This window comes from Aplysia californica, unplaced genomic scaffold (assembly GCF_000002075.1).
Source record: "Aplysia californica isolate F4 #8 unplaced genomic scaffold, AplCal3.0 scaffold00855, whole genome shotgun sequence".
Taxonomy (NCBI): Eukaryota; Metazoa; Mollusca; class Gastropoda; order Aplysiida; family Aplysiidae; genus Aplysia; species Aplysia californica.
This window is the reverse complement of record NW_004798125.1, coordinates 74,078-91,906: the sequence shown is the minus strand read 5'-3', so window position 1 is coordinate 91,906 and position 17,829 is coordinate 74,078. Positions and strand designations below refer to the sequence as shown.

The window sequence follows — 17,829 nt, the reverse complement described above, 5'->3', positions numbered from 1 at the left end:
TTACCTTTATTAGAAATTTTGACAAATAAAAAAATTATTAGCCAAAAAAAAGCGTATGTGCAAACATGGCGTTTTTCCAAAATAGATTCAGCACAGAGGGAAAATATAAGGGGAAAGAAGTCAGCGCTCTCAGGGTTCAAGTTGACAAAAGCAAGAGAAAATACCAAAAGCACAACTGTTTAAAAAAATGAAAGATTTTTTTTTTCTCTTTCCATACAAAATTTTGCTTTCTGGGCTTACATTTGAACAGCTTGCGGATGTATTTTATTTAAATAAATTTCAGGTTCTTCTGAACCTTTAGTTATGTTTTAACAGTTACAGTTATGGTCTGCGTCTTTGCACACAGAAGACATGAGCTCAATTCCTCAGTGGGTAGGTTATTCTGTGCTGAATCTCTTTCTGTTTATGACGTTGGTGGCTTAGTGGTTAGGCTACCGGACTGGTAATCGTGAGGTTGCGGGGTCGGGGGTTCGAGCGACGGGCCCGACGTTGTGCCATAGGGAAGGGCACTTAACACGAATGTTCCTCACTTCACCCAGGTGGGAATGGGTACCCGGCCATAGACAGTGAAAGATCTTATCAGTATGTTTGTGTTTTAGCACATATAAATGGCTGCTTGCACTGTGTGCTTCCAAGGAAGTTGAGTTTGTTTCAGAAGGCTCTCAGGTCTGCTAGGGTAATAGTATAAATTGTGATGCGCGTAGAGTTTGCTGTTGAGCGGGGATTTGGGCTATAAGAATGCTAGCTTATCTATTATTATTATTATTTCTGTTTGCTGGGATGTTGTAACCCTCTCCAGCCTGAGTTGTTGGCGTGACAGGCAGTCTGTCTTCTAAATAATGATCTAGATTATGTCAATGGGGGCACAGAACTGATACTATCTCATTCATCTGGGAGTGAATTGTTGGTTATAAATGGAACTACCGGTACTAATGCTTTGAAGGGTAAAGAAAAAAAAAAGGGGGGGGGGGGGGGGTTGTTGTGTTGCTCAAATACTACTGTATCATCATTTATTGTGAGGCACTCCTACCTTTCACGACTTTCAGGCAGCTTTTATTTAGTTTGTGTCGTTTTGAAGTTCATCTGCTGGGATCTTGGCTCTCTATGGTTCAGCGAGGTGTCTTGTTGATGCTTAAAAAAAAAATTCCTGAGCTAAAATTCCTTTTCCTGTCATTGCGTCTTTCCGTATTCTTAAATTTAAATGCAGGTTTTTCTGCAACAGCTGAACATTACTCATACTCATCTGAAGTGTTGTTGATAGAAATTATGTCTCATTATGATTATCTGTTGTGCTTGTACTCCAAATTTTTTTAATGTTCATTTTTTTCTGAGTAATGACTTCTTCAAACCACGACTGAATAGTATTTATGTAGCCTCTAGCTCTTTAAGAAGTTCACTAATTTTTAAAAGGGGTAGGTGGTGTATGGTGCTCAAATTTTTGCAGGTATCTTGTGGCTTTCTTTCAAGATAAGACGGTTTTTATAATTTTTTTCTGCAAAAGATGGATGAATGGTTGCTCTTTCAAACTGGTGCAATTCATGAAAATGGTTGTCTTGTTTTATGTTATTGTAAATGGCCTACTTATTACGCATATTGGTGTAAGACTTTATGACTGGTTTGACTCATGTCCTCTGGAATAAATGATGTTGAATTGATGAACGAATGCATGTTTTTTTAGCATCTGTTTTGTCTTTGTTCTTTTATTGTACCTACATATATGCTGCTTTAGAATTCTTTTATTGTACCTACATATATGCTGCTTTAGAATTCTTTTATTGTACATATATGCTGCTTTAGAATTTAATTTTAGAAGTCTCTGAACTGAACTGGCTGTGCAAGTAAGCTGAGTTGGAATCATGCTGGACAACAGTTCAGGTGATCCTAGTTGTTTTTTTAAATAAGTAAAGAGAAACAAATTGTCGCAATATAATGGGCATTTTGTACTTGGAAAAAGTAAGACAGGTGAGCTTCCTGGTTTACATTACGGAGGAGCCAGTTTTCCGGATAAATTTGGAAATTCGGATTTCTGAAATTTTCCGGGTTATAGATTTATTTATATATTCTAATCTCTTCGTGCTTGTCATATTACACTTTATATGGTCGCTTTTAAGGACAAGCAGGCTAACCCAGATTTCGGGGGTTTCCAGAATTCTTGACCTAGACCGAAAGTGGGCATTGCCTTACCCATAGGAAAAGTTTGGTTTCATTGGTGTGTATATTGTTTGGTTATAGAGAAAACTGTCCTTGTATTTTAAAGAAACTGAACAAGGGCCCAAAAACTTTACCTTCGATTTTCTCAAAACAGCATTTTTTGGGATATAAGCAACCATTATAAATAGTCATTTTTTTAAAGGTTTAGTCAGAGTTTTATGGTACTTGCACCACAATAAGGTCATATAGACTACGTGCTGAAGATTAGAGGTGTTACGAGAGAATTACATTATTTACGTACAAAAAAAAGGAGGGAAGATGTGGACAACAGATATTTGACAGGAAAGAAGGAACTAACCACGACAGAACACCTGCCAACCACCCACTAAGATAATCTCGACAGACGATGCATGAGACAGTATGATAGTATGGTCCATAAAGTTTGAGTCTCAGCACGTTCGCATTTCCATGAGGTCTGAAAACTTCTCGATTTTTTTCATAGCCAGTTGGGTAGGCCCTACCTCTGAGATGGAGTTTAAACTAGTGATGATGGTGAACGTTCAACTTCCACTTTCAGTGCCTGTGTTTTTTTTTGTTTTTTTTGGTGTTTCGCAGCGCTCACAACTGCACAAGGTCATATGAGCGCGCTGGACACATTAAACATTTTCAGCTGGTAGGAAATTTTGAATTTTGCGTGGGTGGTGGCCAAACCCCACTCTTAACGATTTTAGACCATCAAGGGATCTTTAACATTCGTAACTTGCACTTGAGACCTACGAGATTTTTCACCCTCGCTCGAGAAGGCAAGGTGTAGACCTTTTCTACTGGAACTCAAAGATCAGGGGCGTGGCTGAAAGACAGCAGTAAGAAAGAGCCAAGGAGTAGCAGCAGAAAGACTGCAGAAAGAGTCAGGAGTCCAGAGGAGGAGAGTGGGTGGGTGCAGAAAGTGGAGTTGAAAGCAGACAACAAAACATTGCTAGAAAGCAGGAAAGGAGGTGAAAGGAGATGAGGTGAAGACCTTAACCTCTACTCTAGGCCACGAGAGAGCCCCCCACCCATCTGTGTGTAATGGTTAGGCACTTTAACATGCTTGCAAAAGACACAGGTGTTTGATTCCCAAATGGAGACGATATTTTAAAAGATGATAATTTAAAATGTTCATGGCCTTCAGACCTTGCTTTGAACACAATGAAATTGATGGTAGGACCTGCGAAATTTGTTGGAATAGACGTTTACTGCACTATTAAAACTTAAAAACGTCATGGTTTTAAAAATAGACGACTGCACAGTTTGTGTACACCATCGTGTCGTCTATCTGACTGTCATTGAGAAAGGAGGAGGAGAAGATAAAAAAGGTGAAAACACTACTTTAAACTTAATACAATTAAGTACTTTTTGAAGTGTAGAGCTAATCATATTCATAACCCGAACAGAGGGGGCTACAGAAGGAAGAAAGAAAGTAGAAAGGACAAACGAATGAAAATATAGCAATGTACAACAGACTTGGGTAATGTGTACAGAAAATTGTCGTCAATCTTTATTCTTTCATTCTAGGCTGATCATGCATATCAGGGCAAACAAGTGTAGTAAGAACAAAGGTAAACCATGAACTGAACTTGAACGAACATCAGTCCCATACAAGCACACATACATATCATTATTATAGCAACACATATAATCACCCCAAATACAATAACAGTCTGAGTGTATTGTGATTTGACTTTTTTTTTAAAAGGTACCGATGAAACACCAAAGTGAACGTAAGCTTCTGAGTAACAATGTGCTGAAAATTGCAACAAAGAGTTTCTAATAAATGACACTCTGTCACAGTCCGTGTGCTACTAGAATAATACCGGTCACCAGCTGGCATAATTAAGGTGAACAAATTAATGATGACTACCAACTGAAATTGGTAAAAGTAAAAGTAAACTTCAGCCCCCTCGTTCGGTACTTATTTGACCTGTTGTACATGTACACACCCAGGGTCTCATGTTCTGTGACCTTGTACAAAATGTGCACAGAAAGAAGATTGGGGAAGAAAAGCTCAGGGTTTTCCATGCACAGCACTCTAACCACCCAAAAACAAATGGAATATTGTACAATTACAAATCCACACAAATTCTATGTTTACGTGTAAGCATCTCCGTACAGAGTAGAAACCACCGGGGGGTAAATATGTGTATAATATGTTAATAAGTAAAACAGCTCCTCAAAATTGACACATATACTCTCTTTTAAAGGTCAGATCTCTTGTGGGAATGTGCTAAAACTTAGCAAGTAACCAGGTTCGTTCATACCAGTACATTACATTGTACAAGGGCAATGGTACATCTTAGAATTTAGAAAAACCTTCACAAGGTACTTCACCACTAAAAGCAATCATTGCTTCAGCAAAAGGAGCCACTCTTGTTCACAGCCAACCCTTAAAAAAAACTTACTTGAAATCAGTATTTCTGCTTTGCTGAAAACGAAATCCTCACATTTTTCTGAAATACTGTACAAAACAACAAGCCCTTATTTTTCTTACTTTGAACCAGATCAGGACAGGAGAACAGTTGAAAAGAAGAAGACGGAGCAGTCCACACCAAGATGCTTTGACAGGAACCATCCTCAAGTTTTGTTAGTAACATTGACTAGTTATGTATCTGTGTTGATGGACGTTTTAGGAACAAGAAAGGACTACTGCTATGCCCTTTCAGCAAACTGCACTGCTTTTTGACTTGCCTTCCACTAGAAACAAAATAAAAGCTAGAAACATGGCACTTCACTGGTTGTAATTCACTGACTGGAAGCAAAATTGTCGATATGATGAATAACTTTAAGACTACATAAATATACAATGGGGGAATAAAACGCAATTAAAAACTAAAACAGACACCAGGAAGCAAAAATCACAATCACCTGCTGAAAAAATTAAATCACAACAACAGATACATATGTATGTATGTACATGTGTATAGAATAGATATGCGAGGCGTGCTGACAAACAGAGTTACTTCTCTTATGTTAACCTAAAGCAAAGATAGTAAATAACAAGATGGGCCACTCAGCCAAAAAAGTGTCCGCAGGAAGGAAGTATGCTCTTTGCTTCAGATGGCGCTGCAGTCTGTTTTGAAGCTCTCTTTCGTTTTTCCAGAAGAAGAATAGGAATAGCACCTCCTTGCGTGCGCAGATCGACTGCTGTTCATCAGCAGTTCGGGTTCGTTCAGTGCGGAGTTTTAGGTTATTTATATTTTAATGACCTCTTGCCTTTCATTCTAAAGTCTAAATTAAACGAAGAAAACAATCACCCCTTCCTCTGGAAGAGGTTTTTTGTCAGCGTAACCATTTTAAAAAAGCGTTCTTCCGAAATTCATTCAAAAACTTGCTAGTTTCACTTTGATTTTTTAAAACTCAAGTAGGATAACTCTGTTCGCAAAAGGTGCGCTTTAGCGAAGAGGGCGCCACCGAATTTTGAGGACACTTTTTTAATTGGCTCAAAGAGAGAAGTGGCCCCTCTTGTTATGTAGACTCATTGCCTAAAGGAAAAGTCAAAATTACAGCTCGAGTTTTTACTTTTTCCAATTTATTATTAGTATGTAATGGTAAAAGACACATTAAACTTGACAAGAATGAAAATCAGCATAAAATCAATAAATTTGACCCACATGTCGAATTTTGGCCAATATCTCCATTCATGGAGGGCGAGAAGTAATTCATTTTGTCAGCATGCCTCACATATATATAGGTTAAACACCATACACGCAGAGCAAATAACAACAGTTACATTATAACTCTTACACACTAGAGCACAAATAGTTGTTAGTGTTTGCGCTATGCTGTTACATGTACCACCAAGAGCAGCTTACTCATAAAGGAGCAAAACACTCGATTCATCATTATCATTAATTCAGTGTCAATGATATTTGTGTGTCATTGCAGTGAAATCAGGAGCTCATCAAAATAATGAATCAAAGAAATGGACATTTTTTTTCATCGGTTGGGCAATTTTAATCAAATTTTTCTTTTGGCTCAACACCTAAGTCCATTCAAAAACACATTTCTACATGGAATTTACAGAAAAAATGTTGATAAAAGGCACAAAATATACAACTTGGCAGTTTCCAAGGACACCCAAGCTTTGGGATTCATCAAACATCAGTGACCATTTTAAAAAGAGATTTTTTTATCTGTGACACAAGGTGACCCAAACCTCCTTCAATCGCAAATATCTAGACTTCTATTCAAGATAGACGGTCATTTTTTTCTCTCTCAATCTTAAGCCAGACAAATGAACACGCTTTACTTTAAGTTTAAGATGGTACCAATGCCAATAACTGAAAGCCAAAAAATTAACAAGCGCCTGATTTCAACGTGTCGTGACACATTTGCTAATGTTTATACAAAACCAGATTCATCATTCCGTTCAGGAGGCTTGGCCTAGGAGTTATGACAGGTGTCAGGCTGCCCACAACACCCAAGTCTGAGACTCTGAGATTAAAGACTAATATCAAAAAGGAATTAAAAGAGACTATTATGATTTAAAAAACAAACCAATCTACCACAACATAAAGCTGGCAACAAAAACATGAGAGCTTACTTTCCTGAAAACATACCAGTGCTTACCCCCCCCCCCCAAACAAAACAAAACAAACACTTCAAAACTCAGAGTAGAAGTGTGAGCAACGCTTTTATCACACTATCTACTCCCCTTCTGTTCCTAATCCCTTAAAGCCATCTCGTGGTAAGAACTTTGCCAACAATCACCCGTTGGCGAAATGAGGAGTAATATCAATAGTAAGAATGAACACTTCATGAGCAGAGTTGATTGGTAAATAAATAAAGAATAAGTTTTAGCAAGTTTTACAGCATTTACAACACATAGATGACCCACTTTCCAAAAAGTAGCCTTTTTAGTTTTAGTAAGAGTTTCACAGCACTTGCAACAATTAGGTTAGAGAAGTGTCAAAGAGTAGAGGTGTTAGAAGAGAGTAACAAACACAAATAAAAGGAGGAGGAGAGGTAAGGAGATAAAACGTTTGACAGGAAAGAAGGAGAAAACCACACCTGAGCATGCACCAGCCAATCCAAAGAACAAGGATTAACCAACAGATCCTCTACACTGAAGAATCACATGAAAAAAAAACAGCAACACATAGATAGCCTACAGGTGTATATCCCAAAAAGTAGCCTTTTTAGTTCTAGTAAGAGATTCACATCTACTTCTTGAAAACTTTGAACATCATTGCAAAAACATACCACAAAACAATTTGGACAAAATCCTTGATCCATAAAAATTTGTCTGCCAATGAAAGAAAACCTGTCTGAAACCAGAATAATAGCAAATAATACACTTTTCAAATAAAGCCTTTATCATACTCATAGCGCTTAAGTCTTGTACATGATATAAAACTATTTCTACTTAGTTTGGTTCCAACGTAGGGCAATTCCATGCATTATGATGTAACACTTCTGGCACATTGCAGTAAATCTTCATACATACACATGAAGGGCACAAGGGAAAAACCAGCGACATCAGTTTTCTTCATTTTCTGGGTTATTGTCCCAACATGATGCCTGGCTGGGTCTACTTTAGTCTAAGTCACATATATGGAAAAACCAGCGCTGCCAGTCTCTGTGAGGGTTAGAAAATATGGCCCACAATGGAAGAACCAGAGACCATATTTCCGTGAAAATTGTGGATTTGGTATAGGTTTAACGCCCTTGTTAAGACTACTAGGTTATTTAAGAGGCGAGACCTCTGAGTTTAATGTCCATCCCCAAAAGGACGGAGCCAAACAGGAATTTCATGTAAAGAGCTTTTACCATGGACATAATGTCAGACCGAGCTGAGGCACAAACCCCCGCACTGGTCTTATATGCACTGCTAAACGGGAAAATCATTCATTGAGCACTCATATTGCGGTAATCTTTTATATATATATTTCGAAGTACACCTTTGCTGTTATGAGACAGAAAAAAGGGTGGAGACGATGTGGCTAGCCTGCTGCCACATTACTTTCTACACATTCTGCCAGCCGATGTGACTTGTGCACAGGCCAACACAAGAAATTACTGGAGGGTGGTCTGGTTTCTCTATCATGTTGATGTCCATCAGGAAAGGTACGAAAAAGTGAAAACCCTTCACACACACAAACACACACATATATATATATAATATATATATGCAATATATGTTTAAAGCTTTCTAAAATGCAAACACTAAAAAAACCCTACCAAAAATAAAAATATAATTTAATCTTTAACCACATTAGTATGGCAGCATAGGAAGATTTCTTTCAACGAACAATTTTCAAGCCGACGAATTCACTTGCCTTTAATTAACAAGGATCTGATTCAACTGTTGCATGAAATAGAACCTTGGGAAGGAGCCACAGAGGGTGCTATGACCAGGCAAATGAAAGCTGACCGACCACATGAAAGCTCAGGGGGAAAACTTGATGAGACTTTTAGTTTTAGTAAGTGTTTTACAGCACTTGCAACACAATAAGGTCATACAAGTGCTGAAGATTAGAGGTGTTACAAAAGAGTAACAAACACAAAAAAGAAGGAGGGGAGATAAGGACGATAGATGTTTGATAGGAAAGAAGAAGGAGCAAACCACACCAGAGCACCCGCCAACCACCCACTCGATGAGACTGACCTCCCAGATGTGACCACAACAATCAAATGGCACAACATTAGGCAACATTTTGGCGCCTCAGGACAAAATAGTTCTGAAGCAACATGTCTCCAACAGAGATGCTTTTTGGTGAGGCTAATTTATACTTAACTGCATCTCCAGAAGATGTACAAATTTAACGCCGCAATCTTTTTATAATGATCTCCAGTGCTCTTATTTTCACACATAACAAGTAAATAGAATTATATATGAAACCACAAAATGAGCAAAAAATCTACCACCCTTGCCCCATCTATTGAGACAAATTTGATTAAGAATTTTGTCCCAGAGGACTACTGCAACTGGAATTGCCACAACAGTTTCGTCCTCTGTAGACAATGGAGGGAGATAACAATGAGGAAAAACAAAAAAGACTTCCTTATGTCAATGGAACCGGGAATATCCTGATAAAAATACTGATCAACGTTACATGAAAAAGCATCAACACACGGAAACAAATTATTTTCTACCATAAATGCGCTGAGTGTAAAACTACAGTGATACGATGACTGATATGATATTAATATATCTTAATTGAGTAAAGAAACAAATAAAAAAAATCTTCGCACACATTCTCTGGATCAGACATATCAAAGACCAGGCTCCGCAAATCACTCGCTAAAACTGCTCAAGACCGTGCCACTTCTAAGGATGAGAAACATACAAACAAATACAGTCAAATCTACTGGAATGGCCTCCTGTACAAGACAATCACTTGTACAAACAACCACTTTCTACTTCTTCCTTTGTGCTTTTTCTGTATTTTTGTGACACTGTCAGACACCCACAGGTAAAGACAACAGTTCAGCTTTTTTCCTACTTATATAAAATGGGTGGTCGTATTGTACAAATTGACAGTATTCATATATTAGAACAATAGACCCCTCCTCTTTGAAAAAAAACCCCTTGAGAATACTGGTATATCCACAAGTAACCAGAGAGATAATGTCGAAGAGAGATTCGCACATTTAAATTCTGCCTTAATATAAGTCAGGTCTATGGTTTAGTTTTAGGAAGAGTTTCATGACACTTGCAATGCAATAAGGTCACATAGATGTAACAAGAGAGTAACAAACACAAAAAAGAGGGAGGAGAGATAAAAACGATAGATGTTTGATAAGAAAGAAAGAGCATACCACACCACAGCACGAGCCAACCATTCAATCTAAGTCAGGCCCAAGCAGCTCAGACCACCTATAGAACACATAAGGGTGCGCTTTCAAAGTAAAGAGGTCTCTCTTCAGTATTCATCTTCCTTCAACGCATATCTTTCGTCAATGTATCATCATTAATCTGCAGAATCCAACAGAAAATTTGGAACGGAGCAAAAAAACATCTGGAGGACAGCCGGGAAAAAAGAAAATCGAAGGAACCGTGAAGCTTAAAGAACAGAGCTAAAAAAGAAAATAATTGATATACATTGAAGAGTTCATTAACCCTATCTCAGGGGTCATTTTGTACCCCTGGGGTTGCATTCTTCACATTTTGGAATACTTCTAGTGCAAAGATCTCTTTGAAACTTTCAGTATTTCTCCAAAAAATCATTTTGACAGACTGCTATGCAAAGCGTACAGATCGAATTAATGAGTACATTCCCTCTTTGGAAAGGGGTGGCACAGAGTTCCCCACGTCATATGGATACAATAGTAAAACACGATGTATGGATAGGGTTAAAAGTATAATGAGCGAAACGAGGCTACTTCCGAGTGTCCTACTCGGCCATGTCTGCGTTAGGGTCTCCATCTACCAGGTACTCGTCCTTCTGCGACAGGTTGAACATGGAGTACTTGGGCTCCTCCGTCACCTCTTTCTCCACCGTCAGGAAGTCCGGCAGGGTGGTCAGCCCCTTGTCCGTGGTGAACGTTTCCAGCAGCATCAGACCCTTACATCTAAACAGACATAAATGTTTGTTACAAGCAGGCACGTCTTTTTTTTGGGGGGGGGTTTGGTAAGCATTAGTTTTAGTAAGGTTTTTAAAAAGTTTTAGTATGAGTTTTACGACACTTGCAACACAATAAAGTAAAATAAATGCCGAAGAATAGATTATGTGTTACAAGAGAGTAACATACACAAAAAAAGGAGGAGAGATAATGAAGACAGAAGTTCAATAGGAAAGAAGTAGCAAACCACACCAGAGCACCCGCCAACCATCCACTTAGTAAGGTTGTACAGCGCTCGTAACAGCAAAAGGTCTAGGGCCAAGGGGCGGATGTCAGCATAGAAGTCAAAACGGGGAATCAGGCTTACTCTGCTCACCTCTCTAGCCTCAACAGCACAAAGTCTGTTTCGACTATCAAAATACCCCCGCGGAATAGCAGTTCACAAGAGAGTGACAAACACACAAAAGAAGTAGAGGTTTAGATTTAGTTTTAATCAGAGTTTTACAGCACTTGCAGTACAATAAGGTCAAATAAGTGCTGAAGAATAGAGGTGTTAAAAGAGAGTAACAAACACAAAAAAGGAGAAGAAATCATAACGATAGATGTTTGGAAGGAAAGAAGGAGCAAACCACACCAGAGCAGAGCTCCCGCCAACCACCCACAAAATGCACGTCCTCAATGAATTTATGAAGGGATGATTTTTTAATGATCATAAACGTAAACAGCGCTATCCACATAATTCAAGCATTGATTAAGGAGGAAGGCTGTCGCCAACCACCTACAGCAAGTGTGCATGTGTGAGAGTGTGTGTGTGTGTGCGTGTGTGTGTGTGTGTGTTTTGTGCGTGTGTGTGTTTTGTTTGTGTGCGTGTTTTGTTTGTGTGTGTGTGTGTGTTTTGTGTGTGTGTGTTAGTGTGTGTGTGTGTGTGTTAGAGTGTGTGTGTGTGTGTGTGTGTGAGTGTTAGTGTGTGTGTGTGGGGGATTAGGCAACACTCACTTGGGCGGCGCGGGCTCCCGGTACATGTCCAGCTGGTAGTACTGGTTGTTCCACAGGAAGCAGCGACGGATTTTGAACACGGTATGGTGCTGCTCGTCTCTCTGGGCCATCAGAATCTGCAATGGTGAGATAGACATTGGTAACGCCAATTGACAATATTCAAGACGGCCACCCAATGTCAAGGAGAAAAGTGGCTGTAAAGCACACAGAGCATGCTGTAGAGCGTGATATCTATATAAATAAAAGTGGACTTGGGAGGCTTCCTGCACAAACTCCTCCCTTATTACCGAACCCACACCTTTGAAAATTTGCAGGCGTCCACAGCATCCATGTGGCTAGGACCGAACTTTAAAAAATCCACGCAAACTGCTTCCCCCGATTTTTCCAAAATGCTTTGTTTCATCCTCACAGAATCTTGGGAAAGTCCGTCTTCTAAGACGCCATTGTAAACAAGAGAGGTTTCCGTTCACTATCCGTGCACACTGTTCCACACCTTTGAAATTCTGGAGCGTACAACCATGACAGCGGAATAGAGAATCTATTCTATACATCTATTATACATTTGGCAACTTGGAAACACGTGTGTCACTTTTCCCCTCAAGATTTATTGCTCCATTCCAGTAGAGTGTAAGTGTTAATGTTGTAGGCCAACCACTTTCAGTCAATGTTAATGACCGATCATTCCTTTCATCGAAAGGGGGCCCAGCTAGTGTGCTATATAAATGCAATTATTATTATAGTCTTTGACAGGTAGACGTCTTGCACTGTGCGTGGCATTAGAGTAGTTTTAACAAACACAGCGGGGAAATAGGTCGACAGACAGGTGATTGTCTCAGACAGGTGATTGTCTTAGACAGGTGATTGTCTCAGACAGGTGATTGTCTCAGACAGGTGATTGTCTCAGACAGGTGATTGTCTCAGACAGGTGATTGTCTCAGACAGGTGGGTGTTAGAGCAGGCTCGACTGTACCGTTGCATAAATTTCTGTTCATCTTGCAAGGCCATCAAGTTCTGTACGGTGAAGTAGAAACTGGTAATTGCACCTGTACAGAGATCTCCGCCTAAACTAAACCCACTCATTTCTAAATTTGAGTTCCTATCTCTATCTAAACATTTCATATTTCTTAAAACATCTGTAAAAAAAAAAAGTAAAACTATCTCCATTGTTACATATCACATTGCTCAAATATAAGAAACCCAAAGGACAGAAAAGCACCATGTATATCTTCACTCACCTCGTAATCTTTCTCTGTGATGGGCATTCTCAGCTCGACACTCTGATCCTTGATCTCAGGCCGACGAATTGTGTGAGTGTAAGTCCAGTTGCCTGGGTAGGAACGAACATGTGATAAGCAGAGGTGCCAATGAGTAGCCTACCAGAAAAAAAAAATCCCCGAAACTGAAGCCACTCTCGTCAGTTTAAATATTAAGATTCCCCCTGAAAAAAGCACGGGGGGGGGGGGGGGGCTCTTGTGGCCTAGAGGTTAAGGTGTTCGCCTCTCATTCAAAGATCCCGGGTTCGAATCCGGGTAGCGACGGAAAAATTTTCATCTTTAAAATTATCTCTTTTCACCACCGTTCCTGCTCTCTAGCAATGTCCTGTCATCTGCTTTCGTTTCCGCTTTCTGCCCCCACCCCGTCACCTCCTTTGCCCCCTCCTCTGGGCTCCTGACTCTTTCTGCAGCCTCTCTAAGGCCATTCCTTAGCTCTTTCTTACTCCTGTCTTTCAGCCACACTCCTGATCTCCTGGTACGAAAGATCCACACCTAGCCTTATCGGACAAGGGCGAAAAATCTCAAAGGTCCCGTGTGCGAATTGCGCACATCAAAGATCCCTTGGTGGTCTAAAATTGAAAAGAGTAGGCTTCAGCCGCCACCCGGGCAAAATTCAAAATTTCCAACCAACTGAAAATGTTAAAAGGGTCCCGCACGCTCATACAACCTTATGCAGTTGCGAGCGTTGTAAAACACTTACCAAAACAAACAAAAAAAGCTAGATCTACCAGTCAGACAAGGGATAATTTTACGCTTAAAAAACAATGTAAATAAACCAGTCCTGTACGCTAAATCAACTGCATTGTGAGATGAAGATCTTTCAGTCAGTTACTCCAAAAGCTCTAGGACAAGCATGAGGTGAAGAGGAAGACCAGCCATTATGTAGATCACCTCCTCCGCTGCCGGTCTATCGAAGGTGAAGTGCAAGACAACAACAAATGCCAAACTGCAATATCATGAAAAACTAGCTGGGTACCCGCTAGCTGGGTACCCGGCCGTTCGATGAACGGACTCAAAAGAATCGATCTTCCAGTCATTGTGGAATCAGTGCACATTGCTTGTGAATGGAAGCATCACTTGTTTACAATTGCGTTTTAAAAGACGGGACTTTCCTAAGATTAGAATTTAAACAAAACAAATGGGAAACTGAAAACTGACTCCTTAATACAACTGTGTACCCTTTAAATGATTCTGAACCACCGTTAATTTGTTCAAATTTGAAAGTTAAATGGCTTGGAAGTTTTAGGCGACCAAAGTGACGAACTTTCACAAATATAATAAATATAGATGCCAAACGACAACACATAACAAATTCCAAACTACGCAATATGACGTTTATCAAAGTCTTGCATCCACCTGCCCCTCAGGACAGCCTAGAGGGATATATTGTAAGCACCAAACGAAGAAATGAACTAACATCAAGATTAACCTACACATCATTCTCAAAATTTCAGCCTCATCGTCGCTGTTGTCATCAACATCACTTCATCATCAATTAGCAAACAATTTTCCTTTTTCTTGTTTTGTTTTTGTTGAAACATAACAATTACTATCATTTAAACGGGGGTTCTCATGGCCTAGAGGTTAAGGTGTTGGCCTCTCATTCGAAGGTCCCGGGTTCGAATCTGGGTAGCGACCGAACAATTTTTTTCTCTAAAATTGTCTCCTTTCACCTCCTTTCCTGCTCTCTAGCAATGTTCTGTTGTCTGCTTTCGTCTCCACTTTCTGCCCCCACTCCTTCTCCTCCTTTGCCCCCTCCTCTGGGCTCCTGACTCTTTCTGCAGCCTTTCTACTGTTACTCCTTGGCTCCTCCTTACTGCTGTCTTTCTGCCACACCCCTGATCTTCTGGTAGGAAAGATTTACACCTAGCCTTCTCGGACAAGGGCGAAAAATCTTGGAGGGTCCATGTGCAAGTTGCGCACGTTAAAGATCCCTTGGTGGTCTAAAATCGATAAGAGTAGGCTTCGGCCGCCACCTGGGCAAAATTCAAAATTTCCTACCAACTGAAAATATTAGGTGTGTCCCGCGCGCTCATATAACCTTATGCAGTTGCGAGCGCCGTAAAACACTTTACAAAAACAAAAACAAAAAAAATATCATGTAAACACATTTTTTACCGAACTTACAAACATCAGCACCAAATCAGGATAAAAAGGGCAAGTCTTGCATCAAGCCATAAACATACGGTTCAGGCTAGTGTTACACTCACAACGTCTCCTTTTTAGTTTTAGTGGAGGTTTTAACGGCGCTCGCAACAGCATAAGATCATATGAGCGCCAGAAGATTAGAGGTGTTACAAGAGAGTAACAAACATAAAAAAGAAGGGGAGAAAAGGACGATAAATGTTTGATAGGAAAGAAGAAGCAAACCACACTAGAGCACCCGCCAACCACCGACAAGGTCTCCTCTTCAGAGTGACTGGTGACCGAGTGTCAGAGCCTGGGACACCAGAGAACACACAGAACTGACACAACTCACCTTTCTGGCCCCTCTTGCGAAGTCTGGCCTGCATCTTTCGGCTCGGGGTCACCAAGTAGTCGTGAACAACGTGGAACTCTTGATAGTGTGGGAAAGACTAGAAGGAAAAGAAAAGAGAGGTTTCATACATAATATAATGTTTTACAACATCAACTGTTTTGCTCCTATTTTTAGATGGAGCAAAGCTGGAATATGCCATTTATTTCTCTTTCTTCCTCACTTAGTATTGAAAAGTAATTTCTGTCAGTGTGTTCTCGTAGAGCCAAAAATTATTTTTTGAAAAGACTTTCATATCCTAAAGCAAAGTAAAGTGATAGATATAACCTTGCTTTTTTTAGCACTCTGTGTCTTTGGATACTTCTTTAGATCAAGTATGTGCAACAGACAAGAGAGAAAAGACTTAGAATTGGGGGGGGGGGGGAGGAGGAGAAGGACAGCAAGAGAGAGAGAGAGAGAGAGAGAAAGAGAGAGGGAGAGACAAAAAGGGAGAGAGAGAGAGGGAGAGAGAGAGAGGGAGAGAGAGAGAGAGAGAACAATGCAAAATAAGTCACACCAAACACTAACCTCATCGGAAGCCACACAGGTGACCAGGAACTTCCTCTTGATGCTGTTGGGAGCCAGCCGATCTCCCGTTTCGATGCCGACCCTTGTACACACAGCCTGCAAGTATAGGGGAATAGTCAACTGTCAAAAATGTTTTATGCCCCAATCAGATCATTAAAATTTAGATAAGATATTTCAATGATTTCCAAAAAGAGAAATTTGCTGCGGTATGGTAAATGCAAATATGAACAGGAAGAACAGGATATGAGCATGAAACTAACACAGAATATGATACACTCAGCAGAAAAGTGACAGAAAGTGGTCAAGTTGGATACAACAGCTCAGCATACAGAATGAGACACTAGAATGAAAAATGCCAGTCTGTACCAAGACAAGCATAAATATAATATAATATAAAAAAGACAGATATTTCAGATATAGAGTTCCAGCATTATATATACTTTCCTGAAAAACATTGTCTTCAACTTCGATTTAAATTAAATTGATCAACTGAAAGAGTCATGTCAATATCTAAATCCAAATTGTTCCAAAGTTTTGGGGCACAGATGGAAAAGGCCCTTTTACCCAATATTGTTTTGGACCCAGGAATGCAGAGCTGATGGTCATTTGAAGATCTTAAATTACGAGATGGTGCTTACATTTCCATAAGTTCTGAAAGTTAATTTGGTGAGCACTGATGTTAAGCTCTATAAACCATGCACAAAATTTTTAATTCAATGCGCTCTCTCACAGGCAACCAATGGAGGGTTTTCAAAATATCATGGGCATGGTCTGAATTTTTCTCAAAGTTACAAGTCTTGCTGCCCTGTTTTGAATCTTTTGAAGTCTGGCAAGAATAGAATCTAGAATGTCAACAAGAAAGGAATTCCAATAATCAAAGTGACTTAAAATAAAAGCATGAACAAGAATTTTCGTGTTATTTTCATTAATAAATTTCCTCATTCTGCTAATGTTTCTCAGATGGAAGTGCATGGTTTGACAAATTCTAGTGATGTGTGTTTTCATGGAAAAAATCAGGGTCAAAATAAAAGCCAAGATTTCGTATGGCAATTGATTTTTCCACCATAACAGTTGCATTGCCTAGATCCAAACTCTCAAATTGTACATTTGCTCTTAAGTGATTTGTTCCCATTAAGATTATTTCTGTCTTGTTTTCGCTAAGTTTAAGTTTATTGTCAAACATCCAGTCCTTGATATCTTGAAGACAGTTTTGAAGGGCTGAAATCTGTTGACCTTCTTCAAGTTCTTCTCCTCGGTTGATTGGTACAATTGTATGTACAGCTGGGTGTCATCTGCGTACATGTGACGTTCTAACTTGTGTCGCTTAACGATGCCAGACAATGGCGTTGTGTATACTTTAAGATGGGGGTTTCATGCACCTGTTCTCGCATGTGCGTGCACTCGCTTGTGTGTGTGTCAACAAATCGTAAACCACTTCACATTTCTCTATGAGTATGCGGGTGTGCGTTTGTGTGAGTGTGTGGGTGAGCGAGAGAGAGAGAGAGAGAGAGAGAGAGAGAGAGAGAGAGAGAGAGAGAGAGAGATTGAGAGAATGAGAGGAAGAATCCATCTTCTTCATGTGCGTCAGCTTTTTGTATTTATTCCAAGACAGATAGATAGATAGATAAATAGATAGATAGAGAGAGAGGAAGAGAGAGAGAGAGAAAAAAAACATAAAGGGAAAGAGAGACAGAGAGAGATAGAGAGCGAGAGAGAGCGTGAGAGAGAGAGACAGAGAGAGAGAGACACACACAGAAAGAGAGCGAGAGACAGACAGAGAGAGAGCGAGAGAGACAGAGACAGACAGAGAGAGAGAGAGAGAGA

At 39.8% G+C, this 17,829-nt stretch overlaps 1 protein-coding gene across 1 annotated transcript in view; it reads right to left on the bottom strand.

Annotated features, from left to right (window-relative positions):
- Positions 1–9,274: 9,274 nt before the first annotated feature.
- Positions 9,275–17,829, bottom strand: part of LOC101852438 (TRPL translocation defect protein 14) — a 36,588-nt gene continuing 28,033 nt past the window's right edge. Inside the window, exons 9-13 of the mRNA XM_005110115.3 lie at positions 16,006–16,101; positions 15,442–15,538; positions 12,924–13,015; positions 11,689–11,804; positions 9,275–10,701 (exon numbers count right to left, since the gene is read on the bottom strand). Of these exons, the coding sequence (XP_005110172.1) occupies positions 10,524–10,701; positions 11,689–11,804; positions 12,924–13,015; positions 15,442–15,538; positions 16,006–16,101 (579 nt within the window). The 3' untranslated portion in view covers positions 9,275–10,523. The remainder of the gene's footprint in view (positions 10,702–11,688; positions 11,805–12,923; positions 13,016–15,441; positions 15,539–16,005; positions 16,102–17,829) is intronic.